The 26,538-nt window shown below is 38.4% G+C and overlaps 1 protein-coding gene across 1 annotated transcript in view; it reads right to left on the bottom strand.

Annotated features, from left to right (window-relative positions):
* Positions 1 to 26,538, bottom strand: part of LOC134803316 (probable 2-oxoglutarate dehydrogenase E1 component DHKTD1 homolog, mitochondrial) — a 45,894-nt gene that overhangs the window by 18,159 nt on the left and 1,197 nt on the right. The window contains exons 2-8 of the mRNA XM_063776106.1: positions 24,678 to 24,804; positions 6,069 to 6,234; positions 4,579 to 4,795; positions 4,146 to 4,307; positions 3,437 to 3,510; positions 2,765 to 2,878; positions 37 to 150 (exon numbers count right to left, since the gene is read on the bottom strand). Of these exons, the coding sequence (XP_063632176.1) occupies positions 37 to 150; positions 2,765 to 2,878; positions 3,437 to 3,510; positions 4,146 to 4,307; positions 4,579 to 4,795; positions 6,069 to 6,234; positions 24,678 to 24,804 (974 nt within the window). The remainder of the gene's footprint in view (positions 1 to 36; positions 151 to 2,764; positions 2,879 to 3,436; positions 3,511 to 4,145; positions 4,308 to 4,578; positions 4,796 to 6,068; positions 6,235 to 24,677; positions 24,805 to 26,538) is intronic.

The raw sequence follows: 26,538 nt of genomic DNA, 5'->3' as shown, positions 1-26,538 counted from the left end.
TCATATAAGTAGGGACTAGTAGCGATATTGTCTTACTTGGTTGTTGACGATGACGTGTATGGATCCGCCGATGTCGAAGTGCGGCGCACGGGACAGCATGAGGCCCTCTTGGTTGATACCCTGCCCGGTGAAGGCTGCGTCACCGTGGATCTGCGAATAAAAATGAAAAAACAGTACATATATTATAAACAATAAAACAAAGTGACATACGTGTCTTGAAAGAATTTAGGTTAACCGGCATAGGTACCTTGGGTAAATGCGATTTTTCTAGAATTATAGGAATATGGACATTGTTTGATGCATTTAGAGTATAGACTACCTTACTGACGAAAGTTATCTTTATTTTACGATCCTAATCTTTACTCGTAGCTAATATGAGAGCGCATTTGTCCTGACTAGCAAATTTTTCCCGGTTTGACCTAAAACCACCTTTAACTACTACACGCAATGCAATTTTTTCTGTCAATTCTTCACGTAGGTATGGATACAAACAGTAAAGGCTGTTTAAGAAATACTGCCGCTGCGCCCTGTTAGTGTGCTCTCACAATAAGGTTTTTTGACCCTTGCACTGTGTTCTGATTCCTAACGCTTTTGCGATATAATTTTACCTACAGTCAGTAGCGAAAATTGAATAAATGGATGTGGGGACTCTTAATGAAATGTTGGCGCTCACTGAATGTAGATAAATTAAATTCTGTAAGAGTGGTTTTAATCCTATTAGGGAGGTTTTTGGATATCGTTTCAAATGTAGGTAGGGATTTCAATTCCGGAGCCCAATTCTAATGGGGTTCAGATACGTAGAGGTTTGGTAGAGGTAAATAGTTATCTCAATTACAAAACATTTTGCTGAGAATGGGAGTACCCTCGTACTTATTGATTAACTTTACTAGAGTTAGACCAAGAGAAGTCTGCAACGATTTTGATAGTACACGCAGTGCGTGTTATTTATGCGTCATAATGTCATAGAACTTTGACGTTTCAAATAACAGTGCAAGTGTTATTTATACGTCATAATGTCATAGAAGTTTGACGTTTCAAATAACACTTGCATTGCGTGTGCCATCAAAAGCGTTGCAGACTTCTCTTGGTCTAACTCTACAACACTTGCGAATATTTGGAGATTACCCTTAAGTAAACAGAAAAGAGCTGTACCAACTGATTGTGATATGATGTAAAGCCTAAAAAATAACCATGTTCCCCGAGTTTGACAGCTGAAATAGATGCAAACCTGTACGGCGCCATTTGTATATATACAGTCGACTCTCGTTAATTAATTCGAAACTCAAGGGACTTATAAAATATTACGAATTATCGAGAGTTTGAAATATCAAATGGTTCGAAATTTTGAGAGAAAAAATATGAAAGTTCGAATTATTGAGTAATAATCAATTATGATTTATTAACTGCAAATTTTTTAACAATATCAATAGGTTAGAGGTACATTTTTACATGCACATACATAATGTGAATTAATTATTAGTCTTTCGGAAGAAGTCTGTAATATTAGTTAGTTTGCTTCAAAGCACATTGCTGAGACTGATCAATAACTTTGTTTTATCAGAAATACCTAGTCCCTGAAATGCTTTTACAATAACAAATGCTCGTGCGACGGTGAACTTGAACTTGTCTCAAAATGTAGGGTATGTACTTTTGCAATCTGATAACTTTGAATTGTCGAGTGTTTGACGCCTATGAGTTCGAATTAACGCGTCGTTTTCTTACGTAGCGATGATTTTTTTGTTCGACATGTATAAACTCTTTATTGTACAAAACACAAATTTATGGCACAGGACAGGGAGTACAAAGGCGAATGAGTTTTACGAATATGAATAAAAAATGTGGAATATATCCATCCTAACTCAATATTTGAGCAGCCATCGGGTCCGAGGCAGGAAATTGGGATAGATTGGTTGCTTCAAGTCAAAGTTATCAACTTATCAAAAGGCTCAGTTATGATCGTACATTCGCCATCAGATATATCGGAGCGGCCAAGGTGCTCACAAATATCGGAACACGACTCTATTGTCAGGGCGTTAGGGCGCGTGTTCAGATATTGTGAACACCTTGGCCGCTCCTATATATCTGATGGCGACTGTACAATAAGTACCGAAATCGAGGACAGAGCAAATTGGTCCAAAAGGTTGTGGGTCACTTTATATGTACCTATGTGACATTTAGTATAGGCAAAAAGAATAGATAGTATAGAGGGGTCCTGTCATTGTAAATTTTGTAGTCACTGTAAATTTACTGCCATCTATCGACACACGACTAAAACTCAAAATGAAAACGTATAAAGTTATCAAAAAATGTATATATATGGATAAATGATTGTATTATTTTTATATCATTTTGATCCATGTTCATTCACTGATATCTATGTGTTAAAATTGTTAAATATGAAACGGTGTCGTCACGCCATCTAGCCGAGGATAGGCTAAAGGTGTGCGCGCCATCTATTCGAGAATGACTTTTGCTTGAATTCCGAGGCACGTTTTTTCCTTAGACTTTATTCGTCTTATACGAAGTTACATATGTCTTTGGTATAGGTATGTTACTGCTATACAGCATAGTGCCTATGTACGACAACGCCGTAAATATTTTCTACGAAGTTATTGCAATATCAAAATATTTCTTTACAAGTCTTTGAATGTTTTCTCTCGAATCGTTATTGCCCGAATTGTTCTATACTCCATCGTCAATATTCAAGACACGTTCTAATGCCGTCCGACGAAGGCCATAATATATTTATTTTGAGAAATCTTACTTGCAAATTTAATACTTTGTCTCCCATCTTGGAAGAACCGTCTGTGGAGTAATCCCCTTCTTTCAACTGCAGTTGTTTCGATCGCGCCTTGCCCATAGCCACTGGGTTGGCGGCCTGTGAATGAATACATAGATAAGTATCAATTATATTAAATGAAATATTATCGTTATTACTATTTTATGGTACCTACCTAACTATTATCGTCATCTAAATATCCATAAGTCTTATTGGGCTTAGTAAAATGTTAATTTTACTGGACGAAATAAATGTTCTTACCGCGATTTGAACACAGCAGTCAGACAGGCCAACTACTTACCTACTGAGTAGGTAGTAAATTTTTTTTGGACCTTCCTGTGAAGCTGTAGCAAAGTTCTACACATTAACATCCCACTACGTCGTCGTCGTTAGGTGACATCATCTCTTTTAAAAGTTTTTCAATCCAAGTGAAAGTAGGTAAGGTGTATTCGGGTATTACCGAATGTCGGATAATTCCGAAATTCAGATGAAAATCACCCTTAATTCCATCATAATAAAAGTCTCTTTCGGAATTATCTGACAGTTTTCGACATTCGGAATTACCCGAGTAAACCTTACATATAAAGTCACTAGTTAAAACTTTTTTTCAAATTTTTCAAATTAAATGTTTTGTATAATTAAAACGAAAATACGTACCTCTAAATGAGACGGGCAGTTGATCAGGGAAAATCGGACTGATTTACCATTCCGGACTATATCTGATGAAGAACCTGCAAAAATACAAATGATCAGCCAATTGATCAAAAGAAATCATCCAAACATAACGTATGAACCGATATTACTGTTATACATGATTCATAGGTAAGTGATTAAATTATTATATTGTAATTTGTAATGAAAAAGCTACATAAATAATCGTGTCGAAATGAAATATTATTACAGTCGCATTATAGGTATCTACCTATTCACAGCGAAATTAGAACCATGTAGAACGACAGAGGAAATTGAACGCTAATGTAAACTAGTAGCGGTCAATTTCTGGAGTCGTAATAATCTTTTTATAGCGATACACAAACCAACTACATTAAAGGCCTAGTTACAAGCTAGCTAATAGTACCTACTTTAACTAACAAAGTAGGTACCTAGTGTAAACATATGCATAATATAGCTCTTGTGGGATTCAACGTATGTAGTTGAATCCCTCAAGAGCAGTCAAACAGTTTTGGATTCGGCGATTGGATCCGGTCGGACATTTTTTGTTGTCGTTTTATATGTACGGTTACGATGAAAGCTTTGGCAGGTGTTTGATGTAATCTGAAGGCGGTTTTTCTGTTTTATTGCATGGATATAAAGCTCTTTCTAACTAACCTTATTTAAATTTACAATAATGAGTGTAGAGCCTTACTGAAATGCATGACCGTATCGCAGGCGGCGCCGGCCTCCTCAGGGAACTCGGGTTGCCCACTGAATTTATGGAATATCCTCACTGGCGGACAGCCCAGTAGCCCTGTCAGGGTGTTCAGCTTTCCGCGATGCGCCATGTTTACTGTCACATGTTGGACTCCCTCTGAAAAAAAAAATAGATGTAAAAGCTTAGGAATTGTGGCACTAACGAAAAATATCCATTGGAATAACGTTTGAAAAAAAAAGACTTATTTAATTAAAACGGAGTAAATTTTATTATGTGTTGCATGGAAATATATGCCTGACTAGAAACTTGCACATGAAAAGAACTACATCTGTAAGTAAATAATAATAAATGCATGACTTCTTGGAACTCATATCGCAGCAGCTCTTTGACTATGTATACGAGACCTTTATTATTATAAACTGTTCACCTGAGGTAGTCAGTTCAAACAACGTAGAGAAGAACGTTAGAAGCGATTCAGCGCCCTCCCCACAATACCGCTTGACGGAGGGAAACTTCACTGCCAAGAACTTATCCCACGCCTGTGACTGCAGCAGCTCTTTGGCTATTTCTAGTAGACGTGTCTTGTCTATGTGGTCTACTCCGCTCTCCACTCGTTGTGCGAACCATTCTCGCTCGGCTTCTGTCTGTAAATAGCAAAAATATATTTTCACCATACCATAGGCTCTCTTTTTTCTTAAAAAACTAATGATAAAGTTGCACTTTATGCACAAGTGGCGTGCTCTTGTGTTGGAGGCCAAGACTCATTTTGGGTCATCGCGCAAGTCCAGTAAGTACATAAGAGGTAAGTATTAATAACTTATTAGGTACCTAGTTTAATTCTTACTTAAGAATCATACTTTGCACTACAGTATTAATTCTTTACTCATCTCTAATAATTACTTTAATATTCACCTTGTTGCCTAAAGCTAAATTTTTTTTGTTAAGTTTTAAACCTTTTCAGTGTGAGTATTAAAATGAAAGCACTAAAGAACGACATAAATAAAAAGGGTAAATAAGTTTGTGCAAAGGCAAAGTATTTTGCGAATTGAAACATGGATTATTGCATAAAATTCACTACTGGCAGGTGTCAGTAACATTCCTTGTAATTTGTGAGTATACTAACTGGATTTGAAAGTAAAATTGCGAAGTGCATGTTTTATAAAAGAAAAACTACTTTCTGTTAGCAAGGAGCTGTGTTTCTGTTAAGGAAAATAACTTATTCAAAGGCTCTTTTTTATGAAGGTAAGTTATAGTGAAATTTGTAATTTATGATGTCAAGATTTGCATTCATTACTACTTTGCTAAGATGTTTGAATAGTAATGCACTCCTATGTGAATGTAATTTATTCAATGCGTTTTAGTAAACTGTACACAACCGCTACATGCAAGAGGGGCTTTAGCTAAGATTTTTCCTATAGGGTGGTCACTACGTATATCAATGTTCAAAAAATTGAAAAGAAGGTTCCCTACAAACTAGCTAGATTTTATATTTTTCCGCATTTTCCCCGCTGGAACAGCTGCCTGAACTGATGGACGCGATACGCTTTTGACAAACGTTGCCATTGATTGAATTTCATATCCACTCGGATTCATCCGAATTTGACGTGGCGTGGCCCGGATCGGAGAGATTTGATTGGGTGCATTTAAATTGGAGTTCAATGTTTTATTTTAATCCAGTTAATCTGGGGTCATGCATGACTGAAGCTGGGGCACTGAAAACAATAACAACAAACTTCATTCTTTTTTCTTCACTTTCTTCAGAAATTATATCTGTAACTACTTTTAAGTTACTTCGCTATTACTTAACTGTGACGCGGTGGGCAAAGTTATGTTGAAGGGCAAAGTTTTATACTTATACGGTACGTTATTTAAATTGAAGTTAAAATAATTAAAATAGCAATATTGGAGATATGGAACCTCTAAATGTGTAAATTCATAAGAAATCGGTCCGCAGTATATCCGCTCGAGCTGGTCGACGAGGTCGGCCACGGCGCGCTTGCCGTCGGCGCCGTACACGATGCCCGCGTCCACTGCGTCCTGCACCGACAGCCCGTATCGGGACGGCTCCAACACTTTCACGTTCCTGAAACGATTATGGTCATAACAATAATTGTCACTGAGAAAAATAGTTAACAGCATGTGTGCTGATAACTAATGATTTTATAATAAAGGTCATTAGACAAGAAATACCCCGTTATGTGGACAAAGTGTTCAATCAGAAAATACACAACAAAAGAGACGGGAACAGTCAGTATTTTACGTTTTCCATGACCCGAATCCCTTTAAGATCCACATAAAGAAATTTGTGACCCTCTTACACTTTTCAACTGCTTGGGGTCGCGAATCAAAGGTTGACAAATATTGACTTATGTAGGTCATCTGCTAGCACAATGCCTGATCTCATACATTGCCACACATTCTTATAGTATTTTATGTAACGATTATATAAGACAAGTCCTCTATATTACTAGTACTAATACCTACTAATATGTAATAATGTTAGTAGTACCAAGTAGTACTAACTAATCTTAACGAAACTCAAATTTAATATTTTTTAATCGTATTAAGTTGCACTTGATTTGTTTCGTCTTGGGTTACGGGGAAGCGTTATTTTTTTTTAATTAGCCCGTTATAGTGTCCCACTACTGGGCAAACCCCACAACTCCCCCTTCCGCCCCTTGATTTCCACCACAACTCCCGTTGTAGTGCTTAGTTATTGAAATAACTTGTTTTAATTTATACAGCAGAAAAATACGCGCATCAAGGCAAAACTATCTTATAAATCTTACAAATAATAATAATTATTTGCACAAAAATGATATTGTGTTAAAAACTGGCAGCAATTACACAATTAATGTAAGTATAAGTACTTCCCTATTTACATATTGTAGGTAAGAGGAATATAATTTTTCTAAAATATATAAGCATGACCTGGGAGCAGTAACACTTTGAGTAGGCACAGTACGTAGACAGGTCCTGTAATAATAGCTCCGAAGGGAGCTATTGCAAAGTTATAGCTGTATGCCTAAGTCGTAAGGTGTGCGGGTAGTTTGGCTTAAACACTAAAACACTTTATCCAGGTTCCGCGCCGAGCCGTGTAATTATAGCCTAAGGCCCAAGGTCCTAAATACCTATAAGTACTTATTCAGTTCAATGAAATTTAAATCATATTCGATTGGAACAGAGTTGCTTTTGCTTTCTTTCGTTCAGTTTTTGAAACTCTATAGGTTAAGGTTAGGTGTAGGTTCAAATTTCTGTAGCAAATTTAGCATTTTTCATTTGTATCCCAGCCATACAAATGAAAAATGCAAGGAGGATAGGAGGATCCTTAGGAGGATATAACTGGTAGTTACGAACAGAGACCTTGCTTGATCTTGGTATTTATGAAAAAATAGCAAGAACCTCATAATAATTGCTTGCGCTTCGGTCGGTGGCCATAGCTGCGGCCAAAAGTGAGTTAAGATCTGCTGCGCGAGCCACGCGAGCCCACAAGGCATGTATACATTTTTACACACTTTTACTTAGCTTCACTCCATAGTCCGGAGTACCAGAGGATCTTATAAAGCACACATTTTAAAACATTTTTTTAGTTTATTCTTTATAGTCTAGGTTCCAAATAATAAATAAAAAACAAAATTAAAGCCTATAGGCCTTTGGAAGATACCTTTGGAAATATTTATATGATTTTTATTTAGGTATTTCATAAAACACTCCGCTATATTACACTGCATTATAAATGTTACATTTCAATTTTAAATCATTAATATTACGATCATCATAAGGAGGTAGGTTCACATTTTAAATATTTGATTCAAATACATTCATAATACTATTCTATACATGTTGAAAATCAGTATATACCCGTGGTATCTACCTACCTTATAATATACCTAATTAATCGAATATAATCCATATGTAATACTATACTAGCACCTACAGTCTAACAATTGTAAGTAGGTAATGAGCTCTAATCCCTTGAATATATCTTCAGTAATTTCAGAGGTAATTACCCAAGTAACACAAAAGTGAATATTGTTTGAATAATAGAGCATGCCGTACTGTATGCTGAATAAGGTAGCTGTATAACGTCTGTATAAGCGCTTATGCAGACGTTATACAGAAGGTTTGGGCGCAAAGTGGGCAGTGCCCACGCCGCTTATTACTGAATAACAGTAATGTAATAGCTGTATAAGTGTGTGCCCACACATTGAATAGCTGAATAACACTTTAACAGCCTCTATGGCTGTCAAAAGCTTCTATACCGCTTTTAAACCAAAGTTATCCAGCTTTGTATACAATGCATCAGTTATTCATACGTTATGAAGCGTTTGGTTCCAAAGTGCATTTTTATAGAAAATATATTCAGATATTTGTGTTAAATCAATGATTTGTCTTTCATTTTAATTCGTGAACTCGTGTCAAAGTGTAGTTTCTGAAGTGAATACTTACAAAATAAGGAGGACATCACCCATATATTTATTTGATGTTTACATAACTCCAATATCATTGCGCATGCGACTTTACTGTTAATATATATATATATATACATTTTATTTAAAATTTTAAAGCGCCGCGTAAATAATGCACTGTTTAAAAAGTAAATATAGAAAATGTACCACTCCACTATTAAATTTGTAATTTTTTTGCGGTGTTTAGATGTTTTAGTGATAGAAAATGTACTTTAACAAGTTATGCTACGATAAAACTAGTTCTATAAATGAATAAAAATGGGTTTTTCAGTCCATTTTCAATTCCTATATAATTGTAGAGGTTAGAATATGAGCAACCGTAATGGCGTCCGACTGTGCTGAATATAAGCTGCTGCCAGGCTGCAACAGCTATTATTGTGCTAAATTTCTGAATAAGCATTTACATTATTCGCGTTACTAAGCTACATGTTAGATAATAATGGTTTTAGAACAACAAGTTTTGAATAACATCAGTATAATAGTAATTGTTTTCTCAATCTTAAAGCCTATTAGGGTTCTATACACAAATAGTAAAAACCACATAGATCCTCACTAGTTTGATGAGAAACATTATAGGTATGTAACACGGGCAATATTCAATCTTACTTCCTACTAATATTATAAACGCGATATAATATTTAAGTTATATGATAAATCTGGGGGCTCGGCAGATTACACAGTTATTTTTTCCGTTATCAGTTCCGACAAATATGTAGAAGGTAAAGGTATACGCAAAGCTGTACGACGTGAGTACGAAGATGTGTATAGTATGAGTATGGTGTGGTTACGAGTATGGTATGAATATGAATATGGTATAGGTGCGAAGGTGCGGGTATATTAGTAGCGGGTATCACGGGTATGAGTACAAGTATAGTTTGGTATGGGCAGTATTGTTTAGGTATGAGTACGAGTATAGTGTGGGATGGGTATGAGTAGACCCACTTGAAACCTAAAAACAGTCTGTTCAAAATCGACAGGAGAATCGATTTCGCTATATTTTAATGGGGGTTGTTGAGGATGGTAGCTTACGGTGGTTGTTGAAAATCCGGAGAGTCTCAGTAAAAATGTTTATTGTTCTACAATGTTACATAAGTTAAGTCTAAAATGTTAATGTTAAATAAATGTTAATAAAATAGTTATTTGTTTTGAATGCACCCGGTCGCTAAGAATCCGAAAAGTACACTGACTTGTACAGCCGGCCGCATCGCCAAACTAAACTGGGTCGCGGGCGCCTGTCACGTGTTCGGTGCATGTGCACTGAACATCTTGCCGAGGGCCAAAGATAGAAATTACAATAGAAACTTAAATGATAAAAATCGTAAAATGAAAGTAAATCAAAGAAACTTGTACAAATGTTGTATAAATGTTACAAATAAAATTGTATAAAACTTAGTCCTATTAATTGTTACGTTCACATAGAATCGTCACTAAACGCTATTTTTCTTATTAACACTGGGGTAGTGCCCCTTTCTGTGTAGAGAACACTATCACGGTCATTTATTTGCACTCGCGCACTTTCACTAGGCTCACTAGATTTAACACAGTCGGTGTTGCGCCTGGTGGCCTGCGGCTGCATCCCAGCCTCCGGACTGTCGACCACCTCGGCCGCTTGTCTTGAAGTTGCTGCTACAGTCTCACGTTGCGACTGTATCCTTCGCCAGCCGAGAAATATAATTATGATCGCTCCAACTATCAATATACCGTAGATGAGGGTATAGTGGTGTATATCGTGGATCGATATCTCCTTTGTTAAGGGTTGTTCTTCTTTCATAGTCTTAATTTTCTGCTCTATGCTCTCCCTTAATAATGCTGTACTACCATCTGTTGTCATTTCTATTTCCATATTCTGAATTGTTATGTTAATTACATGATTAATTGGGGCAATCTTCGGAACTTCGACATCAGGGGTTATGTTGATTGTGCTCTCCTTCTTTTTGTGGGTGTATACAGTCAAATTCTCCATTTTTATTATGCAGCCTTCGGGAATGTTTATTATGTTCGCGCCAGTCAGCTGATGTGCGGTAACTTGATCTTTGCACAAATTTCGTAGGTTGCACTTGTCGCAACAAAAAGATAGATATTGGTTTGCACTAGACAAGTTTATCCATTTGTTTTGGCATGTAATAAGATTGGTTTGACACCGATCTATGGTGTTAACTTCTCTCACACAAAAGTCAAGGTCGCTCTTCATTTTATAGATAGGGCTGGTCAATTGACATAAATATGTTGTTGAGTCACGTGATAGACAACGTTCTAACTCGTTTGTTTTTATAGGCAAGTAGGAGTCCTTTTGAAGGTTCATTGCAATATGGCTTTCAATAGGTATGACTACTAACATGTTTTTACCTACTTGTTGGGGTATGGCTTGAATGTTATATAAATCGTAGTTATCCCTGCTTATTAATGGGACACGGATTTCTAAAAGAATGTATCGTTTTGTCATGACACCTTTGATTCGCAGTAAATGGTAAATGTTTGTTAAGTCAAGTTGAATGTTATCGATAGGTAGTGTGAGTTCTTTATTCAGCTGTCCCGATATGATACTTAATTCATTTTGGAGTTGCTGCGGGCTTATCAAGTTAACGTTGATGTGTCCATTGTGTATATCTGTAATTGTATCCAGTAGTGACATTTGAATACCTTTTAAATGGGTCAGTATGTTAGTCGCGGCCATTGCTATTAAGGTGAATTCTGCTGTGACATCAAGTTCATTGACTTGTTTTGTTATTGCGAATGAATTCATTTCTATACGTGTTAAGTGGCTGTTTATCATCTTATGTTGTCTTTGTATGGTGTTTTCTGTTCTTTGGAGCAAATTGTACTCTGCTTCAACGACAGAGGTTTGATTTTTCCATAACTGGGCCAAATGTCTTTGATTCTCGCGTACTAACGCAATGTCTCGTTCGTACTGTTCTGCGAATCGACTGTCTAATACTCCGAACAGGGTGTTTGCGATGTTCCCGACGCCGTTTACGAGGCCGCGCCTCCTTCGTGCTCGAGTGTGCATTTGTTGTTTCAGCAAAACTTTGTTGTTATGTTCCAACTCTTCGAAACCGTGACGTAGTTGTAACATGATGAGTTCACAATGCGACATAGGTTTTATTTGAGTGCATATGTTATCTAAATGTTGGTAATATTTCGTAAACGCTACTGCGCCTTCCCAGTAAGGGTCTAAGTTGTAGTAGGCTATTATCTTCCACTCATCTCTGATTATCTGCATGTCGGCAACTTTGTCGAAGTAAAGCGCTTGATTTTTTGTTAACTGAGTTGTTTGCATGCACGTTCCGTGTGTAGCTATGGTCAGGATATAAAGAAACATCATAAGTAGTGATAGGACATAAGGTCGTTGTTTGTTTGTTGAGGTGCGTTGTTTCTTCTTGTTTTTCGGTTCTGAAGTTTCAGTGCTCATTGACGTTTGTTTGTCGATAGGGAGAAGGGATAATTTTGTTATTGGCCTTTTTAACTCGCCGCTTTTTGTTTTTAGGGTAACCACTCTGACATGACCGTCCTTGCCGGGATGTACGTCGATCACTCGTCCCATAGCCCATTTTCCGGGTGGGAGGTTGTCTTCGTGGATTACAACCATGTTTCCGATCTCAATGTTTTGTTGGGGTTCTTGCCATTTTGTTCTCGCTGTCAGTTGTGTTAAATATTCTGTTTTCCACCTTTTAAAAATGTCCTGAAATATTTTTTGGCTCAAATGCCATCTGGTGCGTGCATCTTCTGCTGTATCTATTACTGTTACACCGGGCCTTCCCGGCGACAGGAAGTGGTTTGGCGTTAAGAAGTCGAGGTTGTCGATGTCGTCGTTGAGGGCGCACAATGGCCGAGAGTTAAGGCAACCTTCTATTAATGTCAAAATTGTTGAGTACTCTTCGAATGTTAATTTTTGTTCTCCTACTACCCGTTTTAAATGATGTTTGAGGCTTCGCACAGCTCTCTCCCAGATGCCACCCGCGCTTGGCCATGAAGGTGCATTAAAGTGCCATTCAATGTTCATCCCGGTGATTTCGGCTAAAAAGTTGTTATCAGTTATGTGCTGTAAATGTTGATATCCCTCTTGCAGTTTCCTGTTTCCACCAACAAAGTTTTTTCCATTGTCGCTGTACATGTGGGCCGGAGCTCCTCTTCGCGCTGCCATTCTCCGGAGGGCCGCCAAAAACGCTGAACTTGTTAAGTCGGTTACCAATTCTAGATGTACAGCCTTCGTCACCATACATATAAAAATGGCTATGTAGCCTTTTAATGTTCTTGCTCCTCGCCCTTTGCTGGCCTTTATGTCTACTGCTCCCGTATAATCCACCCCCGTATGATAAAAGGGTTTGGCGGGGTTGCACCTGGCTGCGGGTAAATCTCCCATGAGTTGAATTTGTTTCTTTCCCTCTTGTTTCCGGCACGTTACGCATTTGAGTAGCTCTCTTTTCACCGTGTTATATCCTCCTGTTATCCAGTATTCCTGACGCAGGGAACTCAAAGTCAGCGTCGCTCCCCCATGCAAGGTTAGCTTATGTGCCTGGTCTATAAGTAGAGTTGCCAGGCGAGACTCTCTTGGGATAATTTTTGGGTGTTTCATCTCTTCACTCATCAAGGCTTGATCTAGGCGTCCTTTAACCCTTAAAATTTGTTGTTGATCAAGAAACGGATTTAATTGTTTTAACTTACTTTGTTTTTGTACACATTTGTGCTTGCGCAAATGTTCTATTTCCTCTCCAAACTCACGTTGCTGTACATGTTTTATTATTGTTGATTTCGCTTTCCGTATTTCTTGCAGTGTCAGGTAACTCGGCAGCTGTTTACGTTTAGGTGTCAATGCTCTCTGTATCCATGCTAATATATGTATTATCTTTTCTAATGAGCTATGTTTATTTAATAACTGTTCTATAATGTTTTGATCCGTATTTGACTGTTGTATGACGTTTGAATGAAATGTTTTTTCCTCGTGATCTGTTGTGAATGTTTCTTGTTCAATGTTTTCTGGCCGGAATGTAGTTAGCCACGTAGGCCCAGTTGTCCATAAGGATTGATCGCTTAGCAGTTGAGATGCATACCATCCTCTACTTGCTGCGTCCGCTGGATTCTCCTTTGTGTTTACGTAATGCCATTGTTTAGAGGGCATGATTTCCGTGATCTGTTTGACTCTGTTTGCAACGAAGGGTTTCCAGCGATTTGGTTCTCCTTGAAGCCATCCTAACGCCACCTTTGAGTCTGTCCACCCGTAGGTATTGATCTCACGATTTTCGAAGGCTCGTTTTACTTTACTCATAAGTTTCGCTAGTAAATGCGCACTGCTCAATTCAAGTTTCGGTAATGTTATTTTTGATTTTAATGGTACTAGCTTTGTTTTGGCTGCCACGAGCACTACCTTCTCCTGGTTCTTGACGCGTGCATATATGACACCTGCGTACGCGGCTAGAGATGCGTCGCAGAATCCATGTAGTTCGATGACGGCATGTTCGCGGCTATTCAGCCATCTCGGAATCTCATATTCATTAAGCTTGTTGAGGTCTGTTTGCACTTTGTTCCATTCTTTATAAATGTCTTCTGGCACTTCGGCGTTCCATTCCATTTTTGATTTCCACACACTTTGGAAAAGTAATTTCATTTTTGTTACTACTGGCGCTACCCACCCCAATGGGTCGAATACTTTCGAGATTTCCGACAAAAGGATCCTCTTTGTTATTTTGTTGTGTTGTGTCGTCTCATATCGGAAAGTAAAAGTGTCCTTTGTGGGATTCCAGCATATCCCTAGAGTTTTGGGAACGACATCTGATTTAAAATTAAAAATAACGCTGTTTTGTTGGCTGGTCATATCTGTTAATAACTCGGTACTGTTGGCTGACCACTTGCGTAGGTTGAACCCTCCCGTTTTCAATAACTGGTCTAGGTCTTTAATAACTTTCTTCCCTTGTTCTATAGAGTGTACTCCGTGGACTAAGTCGTCCATATAGAAGGATTGTTCTAAGATTCTGGAGGCTTCTGGGAAGTTGTCCCGTTCATCCTCCGCCAGCTTCTTTAGCGTCATCATTGCCAGAAATGGGCCCGCTTTCATCCCATATGTAATTGTTTTAAGTTCAAATGTTTGTAGGGGTTGTTTATTGGATTCCCTCCAGATTATCCTTTGTAAACATGCATCGTCTTCGTGAATCAAAATTTGACGGTACATTTTTTCTATGTCGGCGGTGAATGCATACCGATACTGCCTCCATCTGAGTAGTAAAAATTGTAAGTCTTGTTGTAAGTTGGGACCTTTGTACATTAGGTCGTTGAGGGAATATCCTGTAGACGTTTTTGCTGATGCATTAAGAGCGCTCTTACAAGAAAAGTCGAAATAATGCAAAATTGATGATACTAGTCGACGAAATTCAGGACTTTGCGCTTATTATTAGAAACAATGAGTACTTGTTCCAGTAAAAGCGTCTTCTTATCTTTATAAATATCGTTGTGAATATTAGAAAAAGGACTTATTATATTAGTAATGATTTTTTTTCTGATGGTCGTTTTCGAAAAACCCCGTGAAGCACTGAATGGCGAGCTCTTATTTGGAAATGTTGAGAATTTTACTCTGCTAAACCTGGCTATTTTGTATTACTAATACCCTGTACTTTAGGCATATCAAACTATATTTTTCCTACATACCTTTGAGAAAGAGAAAATCAAAGTAAAACGAACTCGATTTTCTCTCCGAAACAAGTGTCAATTCCTACGAAAATCTACTTAATATCGAAGTCATTTTCATACTCAAGCAATCTGCAACGTTTGCTTATACTGTTGGTATACATTAGTGTTTATGAAATTCTACTATAATTTTTTGGCAATTTTTTGAAAACTACTCTATATTACCGATGACGCGCGCTGCGCCAGCTCAGTGCCGCGGCAGAGCTTGTAGAGGCAGGACGTGTGTCGGTCGGCTCCGCACATTTTCAACGGCGACGACGAGGTTTTTTATCATTGTGTGCGGCGGGCGCCGTGTAAAACGCTATACTGTGTGCGTGTAAACCGCAACGAGAGACTTTGATCCTAGCACTGTTTTTATAGTATTATAATTTATAATGGTACAGTTTAATAAACTACCGGACAGGATTAAAAATATTTGAAACGACCTGACATTCTATATGTATTTATTTGACTCAAGATAGTACTCAGGGTCTGATGATGGAGCCGGAAGGTGGTCACCGGTACCAATCAACCATGCAACTAAACCACTTCGTGTTTAGGCTCGTTTTATTCATCTCAACAAGATCTTTGACACAAGATAGTACTCAGGGTCTGATGATGGAGCCGGAAGGTGCTCACCGGTACCAATCAACCATGCAACTAAACCACTTCGTGTTTGGGCTCGTTTGATTCGGCTCAACAAGATCTTTGACTTAAGATAGTACTCAGGGTCTGATGATGGAGCCGGAAGGTGGTCACCGGTACCAATAAACCATGCAACTAAACCACTTCGTGTTTAGGCTCGTTTGATTCGTCTCAACAAGATCTTTGACACAAGATATTAGTACTCAGGGTCTGATGATGGAGCCGGCAGGTGGTCACCGGTACCAATCAACCATGCCACTAAACCACTTCGTGTTTAGGCTCGTTTTATTCGTTTCTATAAGATCTTTGACACAAGATAGTACTCAGGGTCTGATGTTGGAGCCGGAAGGTGGTCACCGGTACCAATCAACCATGCAACTAAACCACTTCGTGTTTAGGCTCGTTTGATTCGTCTCAACAAGACCTTGGACAAAAGATAGTACTCAGGATCTGATGATGGAGCTGGAAGGTGGCCACGGGTACCAGTCTACCATGTAACTGAACCACTTCGTGTTTGGGCTCGTTTGATTTGTCGCAACAAGATCTTTGACACAAGGTAGTACTGAGGGTCTGATGATGGATCCGGAAGGTGGTGACCGGTACCAATCAACCATGCAACTAAACCACTTCGTGTTTGGCTTCGTTCGATTCGTCGCAACAAGATCTTTGACACAGATTAGTACTCAGGGTCTGATGATGGAGCTGGACTGTGGCCACGGGTACCAGTCTTCCATGTAACTGAACCACTTCGTGTTTGGGCTCGTTTGATTTGTCGCAACAAGATCTTTGACACAAGGTAGTACTGAGGGTCTGATGATGGATCCGGGAGGTGGTCACCGGTACCAATCAACCATGCAACTAAACCACTTCGTGTTTGGCTTCGTTCGATTCGTCGCAACAAGATCTTTGACACAAGTTAGTACTGGTTTAGTTGCATGGTTGATTGGTACCGGTGACCACCTTCCGGCTCCAACATCAGACCCTGAGTACTATCTTGTGTCAAAGATCTTGTTGAAACGAATAAAACGAGCCTAAACACGAAGTGGTTTAGTTGCATGGTTGATTGGTACCGGTGACCACCTTCCAGCTCCATCATCAGACTCTGAGTATCACCTAGTGTCAAAGATCTTGTTGAGACGAATCAAACGATCCTAAACACGATGTGGTTTAGTTGCATGGTTCATTGGTAATGGTACCTTCCAGCTCCATCATCAGACCCTGAGTACTGTCTTGTGTCAAAGATCTTGTTGAGACGAATCAAACGAGCCCAAACACGAAGTTGTTTAGTTACATGATAGACTGGTACCCGTGGCCACCTTCCAGCTCCATCATCAGACCCTGTGTATCTTCAGTGTCAAAGATCTTGTTGAGACGAATCAAACGAGCCTAATCATGTTACTACATGGTTGATTGGTATCCGTGACCACCTTAATCATCATCAGATCCTCAGTACCAGTTCGTTTTTAAACCCTCGTTGATACAAACTTTACAACCTATAGGTACCAAATGCAATGACGAAACATGTAAATAAGCGAGTAGGTACCTATAATTTCTTTCGAGTAATATACCTTCATAAGTACGAGTATGGGGCTATTCATAAATTACGTCGTTTCAAATGGGAGGAGTGGGGGGGAGGGGTCTGGACATCGGATGATGGTAACATGACGTAGGAGGAAACAGATTCATCCGAAGCTTGATTTTTGGATGATTCGAGGGGTGGGGGGGGGGGGGGGGGGGGGGGTCAAAAATCGTCAAAAATAGATGACGTAATTTATGAACAGCCCCTATGTACATTTGCACTGCATTTAGTATTTTCGTACTTACCAAATAACAGTTTTAGAACTTTAAAAGTTAAGTACAGTTAGTGTTGTTATGGTTGATTTCAATATGCTTCGCGAAGGATCAAGAATGTTTAATCCATCATTGTAGTGCGAGTGTGGTAGAAGGGATCGGCGTACTGAGCTCGCACGGCCTGCCGCAGCGCGTAAAATACCTAAACTCGCTCAACGCCGAAATGTAATAGCGCTCTTAAATACGACTCTATATCGTGTAGTTGATGACTCGACTCGCTCAATTCCATGATGTCCTAAGTAACATTCCAGAGTCTTGTTACCGCCAGCTGGCATCATATGTTGTAGCTCAGCGTATTCATTCATAAATGTTTTATAATCCGATGCTAATTTTGGTTGTTTCTCAAACTTTTGTTCTAAATTTCGAAATTGAGCTATGGCTTTTTGTTTAGACGCTCCGAGGTTGTTCTCGAAATTGGGTTTCATGGGGAGCCGCACCTGGTATCTTCCATCTTGTTTTCTAACTGTTGTTTCCTGAAAATATTGTATACATGTTACGTCTTCCGCAGATAAATCTTCCTCTTCTGTTACTTCTTCTACCTCCCAAAATTGTTGTAAGTCCTCTAAGTTGTCTATCACCACGTTACAGTAGAATGTGTTGTTTGTTTGCTTTGGCTTCCCACTCAAAAGCCATCCGATCCGAGATTGTTGTGCCAGAGGCTGTGTAACATCTTTGCCTCCAAAATTTTTAATTCCTTCCAAAATAATGTTAGCGTAAATTTCTGCTCCGAATATCATGTCCACCTTTCGACTAACGTTGAACTCCGGATCCGCTAACTCAATGTTATTAATTATGGGCCATGATGGTTTACTAAATGTTTTGTTAGGCAGATCCTTAATAAGGTTGTTTACAATGATTACCTCTGCAATGAATGTGTCGTCGCTACAGTTCGACTTGCATGTTATGTTTATTTTCCCTTTAAAGTTATTTTCTTTCTCGCATACGCCGAAGATCGTTCCTCTGTGTTTTTCTCTCTTGATTCTCAGTAATTGAGCGGCCTGTTCTGTTATTAAAGAAAGCTGACTCCCTGGGTCTACCATCACCCTCATGTTGTAATAAGATCCGTCAGCACCCATCACTTTTAATTCAGCCGTAGCCAGAAGAGTTTCTAAATGTTCATTTTGTGTTTGTGCCACATTCGCGTTGCTACCTACATGCTCCTTATTTGCTGACATCGTGGCCGTGTTGTTTGTTGACTTACTTAATGCGTCATGTAAAATAGTGCTGTGCGCAGCTTGACAGTTGCGACATCGTTTTGTAGAGTTACATGTTTTTCCATTATGCGAAAACAAGCAATTAATGCATAATGACAACCTATTTACTGCATTTAATTTTTTGTCATTTGGCATTTGTAGAAAAAATTTGCAATTATAGATTCCGTGGTCACCTTTGCACAATGGGCACTTGAAACCAGATCCGATTGGTTTCGCAATCGCTGCGTAATTCCCATTGCTTTTGTAATTGTTTGATGTATGTACTGGTTTTCGATAAGATGCAGAATGTTGTTGAATGTTTGTTGAATGTTGTGTGTTAGGTTTTTGTTGTCCGTCTTGCCTTCTCCGAGCTGACGTTTCCAGTGTTGTAAATTTGCTCTCTAGGAAGTCCAAAAGTTCTTGTAATACTGGCATATCTCTTGTATTTTTAAGGGATTCTAAATAATCCGTATATGTTTCTGAGTCTAGTTTTTGGCCCAGGATATGAACCAAAATTGGATCCCAGGTTGTTGTATCGATTCCCAGATTCTTGATGGCATTAAAAGTTTCCATAGATACATCATGCAGCCTCTTAATTTGCGCCATAGAATTTTGTTGAATGTTTGGTAACCCGAATAAAATGTTCATATGAGATGTAAAAATCATTCTCTTGTTATTGTAGCGATGATTGAGTATCTCCCAACACGTCATATAGTTGTCAGATGTTATCGGTAAATGTTGGATGAGTCGTTCAGCCTCGCCTCTAAGTTTTGCCTTTAAGAATTGCATTTTCTGCGCATTAGACAATGCGGGATTCGCATGTATCGCCTCTACAAATAAATCCTTAAACGATACCCACTGATTATAATTTCCGCTGAAGATTGGTATTTCCAGCTTGGGCGTCGTCTTCTCCCTATGCGATACTGACCACATCTTAGTGTTAATTGTTTTCTTTAATGTGTTATATTGTTTTTCGTAGGAAGCAAAACTCTCGTCGTATGTTATGTTGTTACCATTTAGCTCACTATCGATTTCTAAGTGAAGGGTATCGATTGCTTCCCACCTAGCGTTTAATGTTTTAAGAGCGTCTTCATACTCCCATTTCGCTGTCAAAGCTTCTATGTTAATGTTAGCCACTGTTCTTTGAAATGCCCTAAAATTCGCCTCCTGCTTTCGTAGCGTCTCATCTATCCGACTGTATACCCCATGACTCTTGTACTCTTGTTCGACTGGTTCCTTAGACGAATCTCTGTTTGGCGAATCTAGCAACTGTTTACTAGTACCCGCTAGTCCGTCCCCTACCTCCTTCGTTGGCTCCGCCCTTACAGGAGTAGAGGGCATGTTCTTCCACAATTCTTCATTCATTAAGCTCTTACACTCTTTATATTGTTCTTCCGTTGTTTCGTATATTTGCTTCGTAAAATAGGGATCCGTCCTAGGTGTCTCTGTATACAACCGATCGTGGTTAAATTGAAATTCTTTCCATAATTCCTCCAACTTTTTTAACTTCCTCCTAACATACTCCGCGTTGCTTTTCCTGTCCGCTCCATCTTTTTTAAAATTGGTTAAAACAGACTTAATTTCTTCTGCTAAAAGTACCTGATTCTTCACGTCCGCCATGTTTCCTCAGTAATATCGCCCAAAGATTAAATATGGAAAGATCTTACTTGAATATCTCCTGTCTTTAGTGTCACCTGGCCGACCGCTATTGCTGCAATTCGGCTCCTTTGCTGTTGCTGCTTCCACTGCAAACTGCACCACTCAAATGTTCTGTTAGTTCTTTGCACTTCACTCGCGTATACGTAGCCCGATGGTCCAAGTACAGACGCGCGCGAAGTACTTTGTTCGAAGGACCATATGGTGAGGATGGTAGCTTGCGGTGGTTGTTGAAAGTCCGGAGAGTCTCAGTAAAAATGTTTATTGTTCTACAATGTTACATAAGTTAAGTCTAAAATGTTAATGTTAAATAAATGTTAATAAAATAGTTATTTGTTTTGAATGCACCCGGTCGCTAAGAATCCGAAAAGTACACTGACTTGTACAGCCGGCCGCATCGCCAAACTAAACTGGTGATTATTTTATTTTTCTCATACCCAGTTTAGTCTACAAGTTTTTAATGCAACAATATCAATAACTAGCATTTGACACCTTGTTTGCCAACTAGCAACAACCTTAAATGGCCATTGGTAAACTTTATCTCGTTGCAGTAAGGTATTCAAATGGTCAGTTAACAGTGTTTACGATGGTATCTAGCAATTGTTTTACGTCATTAAAACGACAATGCATCTTGTGTAAAATAACCAATCGAAGAGAATTGTTAAGAAAACTAACCCTCGATTTTTTAAATAATGGTGGGATTAAAGAATAATGCGTTCAAAATAAAATAAAAACACGCTGAAGCTCAAAGCACCGTGTATAAAGCTACGGAACCCTCTCCACCGCGCACTTGTTGATACTAAGCAGTAGTTTGAATAGCGCTTCTCATTGCGTTCATTTTGCAGCTTTTAGCAGGAAAAGATAGTATATGTGTACTAAAATCGCTATAACTTAAGTATAAGTGTTGTTTTAGTATTTATTATTCAGACGTTATGTCTATAAAAGCCATAATTAACCCATATATGCAGCTACTGAATACAGACGTTATGTCTATAAAAGCCATAACTAACCCATATATGCAGCTACTGAATAACAAATAATATGTGGATTTCATTACAGCTTCCAGTAATAGCGTCCACCTTTATTCAAAAACTAGCAATAAAACAGAAACTGAAACCGCTTTTATACAGTTGAAAGTCTTCACCGACGCTTCTTTTCAGCATTTAGTAGCCACTATTACATTTTTCTTAATATTGTCTGCTTAATATCTCACAACACAGAATATATACAGCTAATTGCTGCTAATGCTGCTATTATACAGCTTTAAGTTACCACAAATGCTTTAAGCTGAATAATGTCTGACTAACTGTGTAAGAACTAAGCACGGGCGTAGCCAGGGGGGGGGGTTTGGGGGTTCAAACCCCCCCCGAAAAGTTCAGAATATTAACATTCATAGAATTAAAATAAGAACAGGCGTGCGGCATATTTCATTGATTACTAACTATTACCTATAGTATACGGTGGTTTGGATTTTGGATTTCTCCGCCATCGTCGATTATCGGATCGTATCAATTACTTTCTAAGATATGATAAAGGTGACATTCGGGTGACGACTGCAGCAGCATTATTCTGTTGCAATGTTACTACTGCAGCACTGTCAATTTTCGTGATAAAATGATGTGTCTGATTTCCATACTAAAAGTAAAAATGTAAAACTGTCTATCAAATTGCGTTTTTTATATCGATAATTTTTCGCGCTCGCTTCGCTCGCGTTTTCAATTACTTTCTATAATATGACAAAGGTGACATTCGGGTTGCGACTACAGCAGCATTACTCTGTTGCTACGTTACTGCTGCAGCACTGTCAATTTTCGTGATAAAATGATGTGACTGATTTCCATACTAAAAGTAAACATGTACAACTGTCTATCAAATTGCGTTTTTTATATCGAAAAATTTTCGCGCTCGCTCCGCTCGCGTTTTCAATTACATTCTAAGATTTGGCGACTACAGCAGCATTAGGTACTCTGTTGCAAAGTTACTGCTGCGGCACTGTCAATTTTCGTGATAAAATGATGTGACTGATTTCCATTCTCAGCTGTAATGCGGCAATGAACGTCACTCAATTTACCAAAAAAATTCAATGTAATCTTGATGACCCTAGGGAGAGGGGGCACCATGGTCTAGAAATGCTTAGGGCATCAAAATATCTTAATCCGGCACTGGTCGTTTGCGGAGTCAAACGATTTGGGACTCGCATTTTATACACATTTCCATGCCTTCCCGAAAAAAATCGAATCATTCGCGAAAGTCTCGCAACGCATTGAGGTTACAAACAGCACGCGGTCTTCCTCAGGAGTCTGAAGAAGACCACGGTGAGTGGCGCTCTAGCCAGGCAGGCCACTTCGCTTTCGCTCGCGTGCGTATACCTTACTGTATCGTCCGATATACACCTACTCTGTCGTTAAAATCACGTGTAAAATTATAATAAGGGCGAAAAAAACTATTGATTTTGGAGTGTAGTTTTATTTAGTGGTACCTAAAATATTTTATCTGGACTACTGTCCTCTAGCATATCCATCTGTCAACTTTACTTCAAGTTCCGCCTCCAGGGGAGAGGGAGAGAAATTAGGATTAGAAATTAGCCGCTTACTGACACAGACAGAATTCCACGCGGGCGGAGCCGCGGGCACAGCTAGTCTCTAATATTTTTCTTTAGTCGTTTTATTTTCTTGAACCCCCCCCGATACTAAAACCTGGCTACGCCCGTGGAACTAAGTGTTATTCAGCTTTAATATGCAAAACTGATACTATGCAAAATTTATTCAGCATTTATTGGTATATAGGCCCCACTAGGTCCACATATTTTCTTATTCCGAATTTAGTAATTTCCATCGCTTATACACAAAATTTATGCAATCTTAATTTGAATAAGATGATAATTTTACTCTATTATCCTGCTTGTGTGTTACTTGGGTAAGTAGGTACTATATGTACCTCTTAAATATACATTAATATAATAAACCGCAATAGTAGCTCAGATCACGTTGAATATGTATATCATCCGCATCTATTTTTCCTTGTGACTGTACCCACTGAAGTTTATGTAAATTGTAAGGTTTCCTACAAAAATCACAGCCTTTCTAAATAACCAAGTAGGCCAGTTCATGCAAGCGATATTTATTGCTGAATTTATTGTAAAAGTAACGCCGAACACCGCCTGAATGCTAATTCTAGCAAATTTATGTGCCTTAATATCTACACAATTTACTGCTTTCATAATTTTTCTCTTCACCGTTAAAATTTTACAGCAATCATGAAAAACTGGAGCCTGCTATTGATATTGCTATTAATGTCAATTTGATCTGATTTTGATATCACTCGCCCATTCCTATATTGATAAGATGCGCAGCGAGTAACTAATAAATAACATATGCATTCCTTCATAATAGGTACATTTTCCTAAGAAGCTTTCAATTTGCATTCAAATTTCAACGATTACAGAGCGTCAACGTCTTCCGCTCTGTTTTAGGTGGTCATTTTACAGACAAGACACATCAAGCGAACCCTCAACTCTACTGACGTTGACGAGTAGGTAGCTATATCCAACCGTGACAAACACTAACAATTAATATGGGATGGGAGTAGACACCTCTACCACTCAAAACGAGTTATTGCTCTAACATTTCAGAATCGTATTCCACAGGTTATTTACTTACAGATGTAGTGCATAATTGTTTTCCATCGTATTTTCTCGGAAACGTTTGTATTTGTCATGCTACTTCAGTCAACCTCAGTACTTTTTGTATCGAGACTGACTGAAATAGCAAGACACGTTCGTAGTTCGTACATTTCCGTGAAAATACGATGGAAAATAATTATGCATTACATCTGTACATTGATTTTAATTTTTAACAAGCAGAAACGTCTGACGTGACACGTCACACACGTCACGTCACGTGAAACGTCGTGTGTCGTGTGTGTCAGATGGCAGAGCGCTGGATTATCGATCCAGAGGCCGTGAGTTCAAGTCTCACACAAGACAGTAATTTTTCCACTTTTAACATTTATCTGTACATTGACTTCAAATGTTGATACATACAATGTTGTGATAGTACCTGTCAACGATCTTGTATTCTACGTTATCAATGGTGGCTTTAAGGTGTCCGTGGGTGCGATAGGCGTCGACTAGTTGCTGCGCGCGGCAGTTCTCGTACCTCTTCACGAGTACTTCTTGTTGCGTTTCTGTAACACAAGAATAAACATTTTAAAATGATAATTGTGTGTTTTGTTTAATAAATTACTCTATTTAAGAAAATAATAAATAAAATTGCCAACTTAGTTCCAACAAACCCTCGAGCTTGGTTGCATCCCACAAAATAATAGATTAATCTCAAGCAACACTGAGAGAAAAAACTAACAAAAACACACTTAGAATTACAAAAATAAAACTTAATCCGGGGACAAGGAGAGTCAACTAATAGGAACAAATTGACTTTTGCAATTTCCATTTAGTAGGAAATACAACTTCTATATTTGTAATTTGAAGTATGCTAGAGTAATTTCAGAAATTTGGTTTTGTTATTCCGAGAGGTGCTTTAGCAATATCGGAGGTGATGACGTCATGGGTGAAAACTAACCGTTTTGTAATTCTAAGCGTGCTTTAGCAATATCGGAGACGATGACGTCATAGGTTTTACTAAACTGTACTGCGATTCCAAGCTAGCTGTTGTTATTCTAGAGATAATGACCTCACAGGCAAAAACTAAACTGTTTGCAATTCCTCCGCCCCTAGCAAACGGGCGCCGCGAGAGCATGTCGCGCGCGTGGTAGCTACCCGTCTCTATTTCTGTCTGTATGAATAAAAAAGCATTTGGTAGTATATCTATGTACTAAAGAGGCACTATAAAAGCCTGTCGAGATATTCTACCCATTCCTTTCTTATTCATACAGTCAGAAAGAGACTAGTAGTTATTACGCGCGCAACATGCTCTCGCGGCGCACCTGTGCTAGGGAGGTTGGAATTGCAAACAGTTTAGATTTACCTTTGATGTCATTATCACTAGAATAACAACAGCTAGCTCGAAGTTGCAGAACAATATATTCCTGTAGACCCCAACTACACAGTAGGTCGCGGGTTAATATGTCCATGGCCCACAATATATCCTAAATTTATTATTTAACTTAAGTATGTTTTAAACAAAGAAGACACGAGACACGCCCGCCCGACATCCGACACAATACTAACTCTAACCAAATGAACGTAGCAAGTAGCTGTGTTGGTATTACAAAACTCGTTTAGTGATTGGTACAACAATGAACATAAACACAACAAGTCTATCTACTAAATACCAGTAAACTTTGTAATGTCGCTATAGTAACAACTGAATTGTTATTTTAAATGGGGTAATGTTATTCCCGCGAACTCGTTTTTTAGATATTACAAAACTATGTAAGTGAGGCATTTACTAAAATCATAACTTGAAATCACAGATGCTTTTTTCCAAAAATCACAAACTTTACTAGTAAAAATCGGAGAATTTTAGTAGTAATAAAAATGGATTGTAACAAATACTGAACTTTGTTTAATGCTCCATTTACTAAAGTCTGTTTGCTGAAATTAGATTTAGTATTACTGAGCTGTTTGTAGAAATAAATAAATTTTACAGAAATAGTGAAACTTCCATGATTACTACTAAAACTTCATTTTTTCCCCCAGTACAGAACTGTTTATTAATTCCTGGTGGTGATTTTTCTCTCAGTGAAGATTCGTCAAAGTCAAATGATTTTTATTATCCATGCTATGATGCTATGGAATGATTACTTATTGTGCTAACAATAATGTTGGTTTTGTACATAGGTATATATAATACTCGTATTGGTTTAGCCAAAAATATTAAAATATTAATTAGAATCGTGTAAGGTTGCACCAAAATATAATAGGTACTTAAACTTTTCCAATTAAAATAAGAAAATTAC

Source organism: Cydia splendana, chromosome 2 (genome assembly GCF_910591565.1).
Source record: "Cydia splendana chromosome 2, ilCydSple1.2, whole genome shotgun sequence".
NCBI classification, from domain to species: domain Eukaryota; kingdom Metazoa; phylum Arthropoda; class Insecta; order Lepidoptera; family Tortricidae; genus Cydia; species Cydia splendana.
The sequence above is the reverse complement of the archived record's forward strand: the minus strand, read 5'-3'. Positions and strand labels throughout refer to the sequence as shown.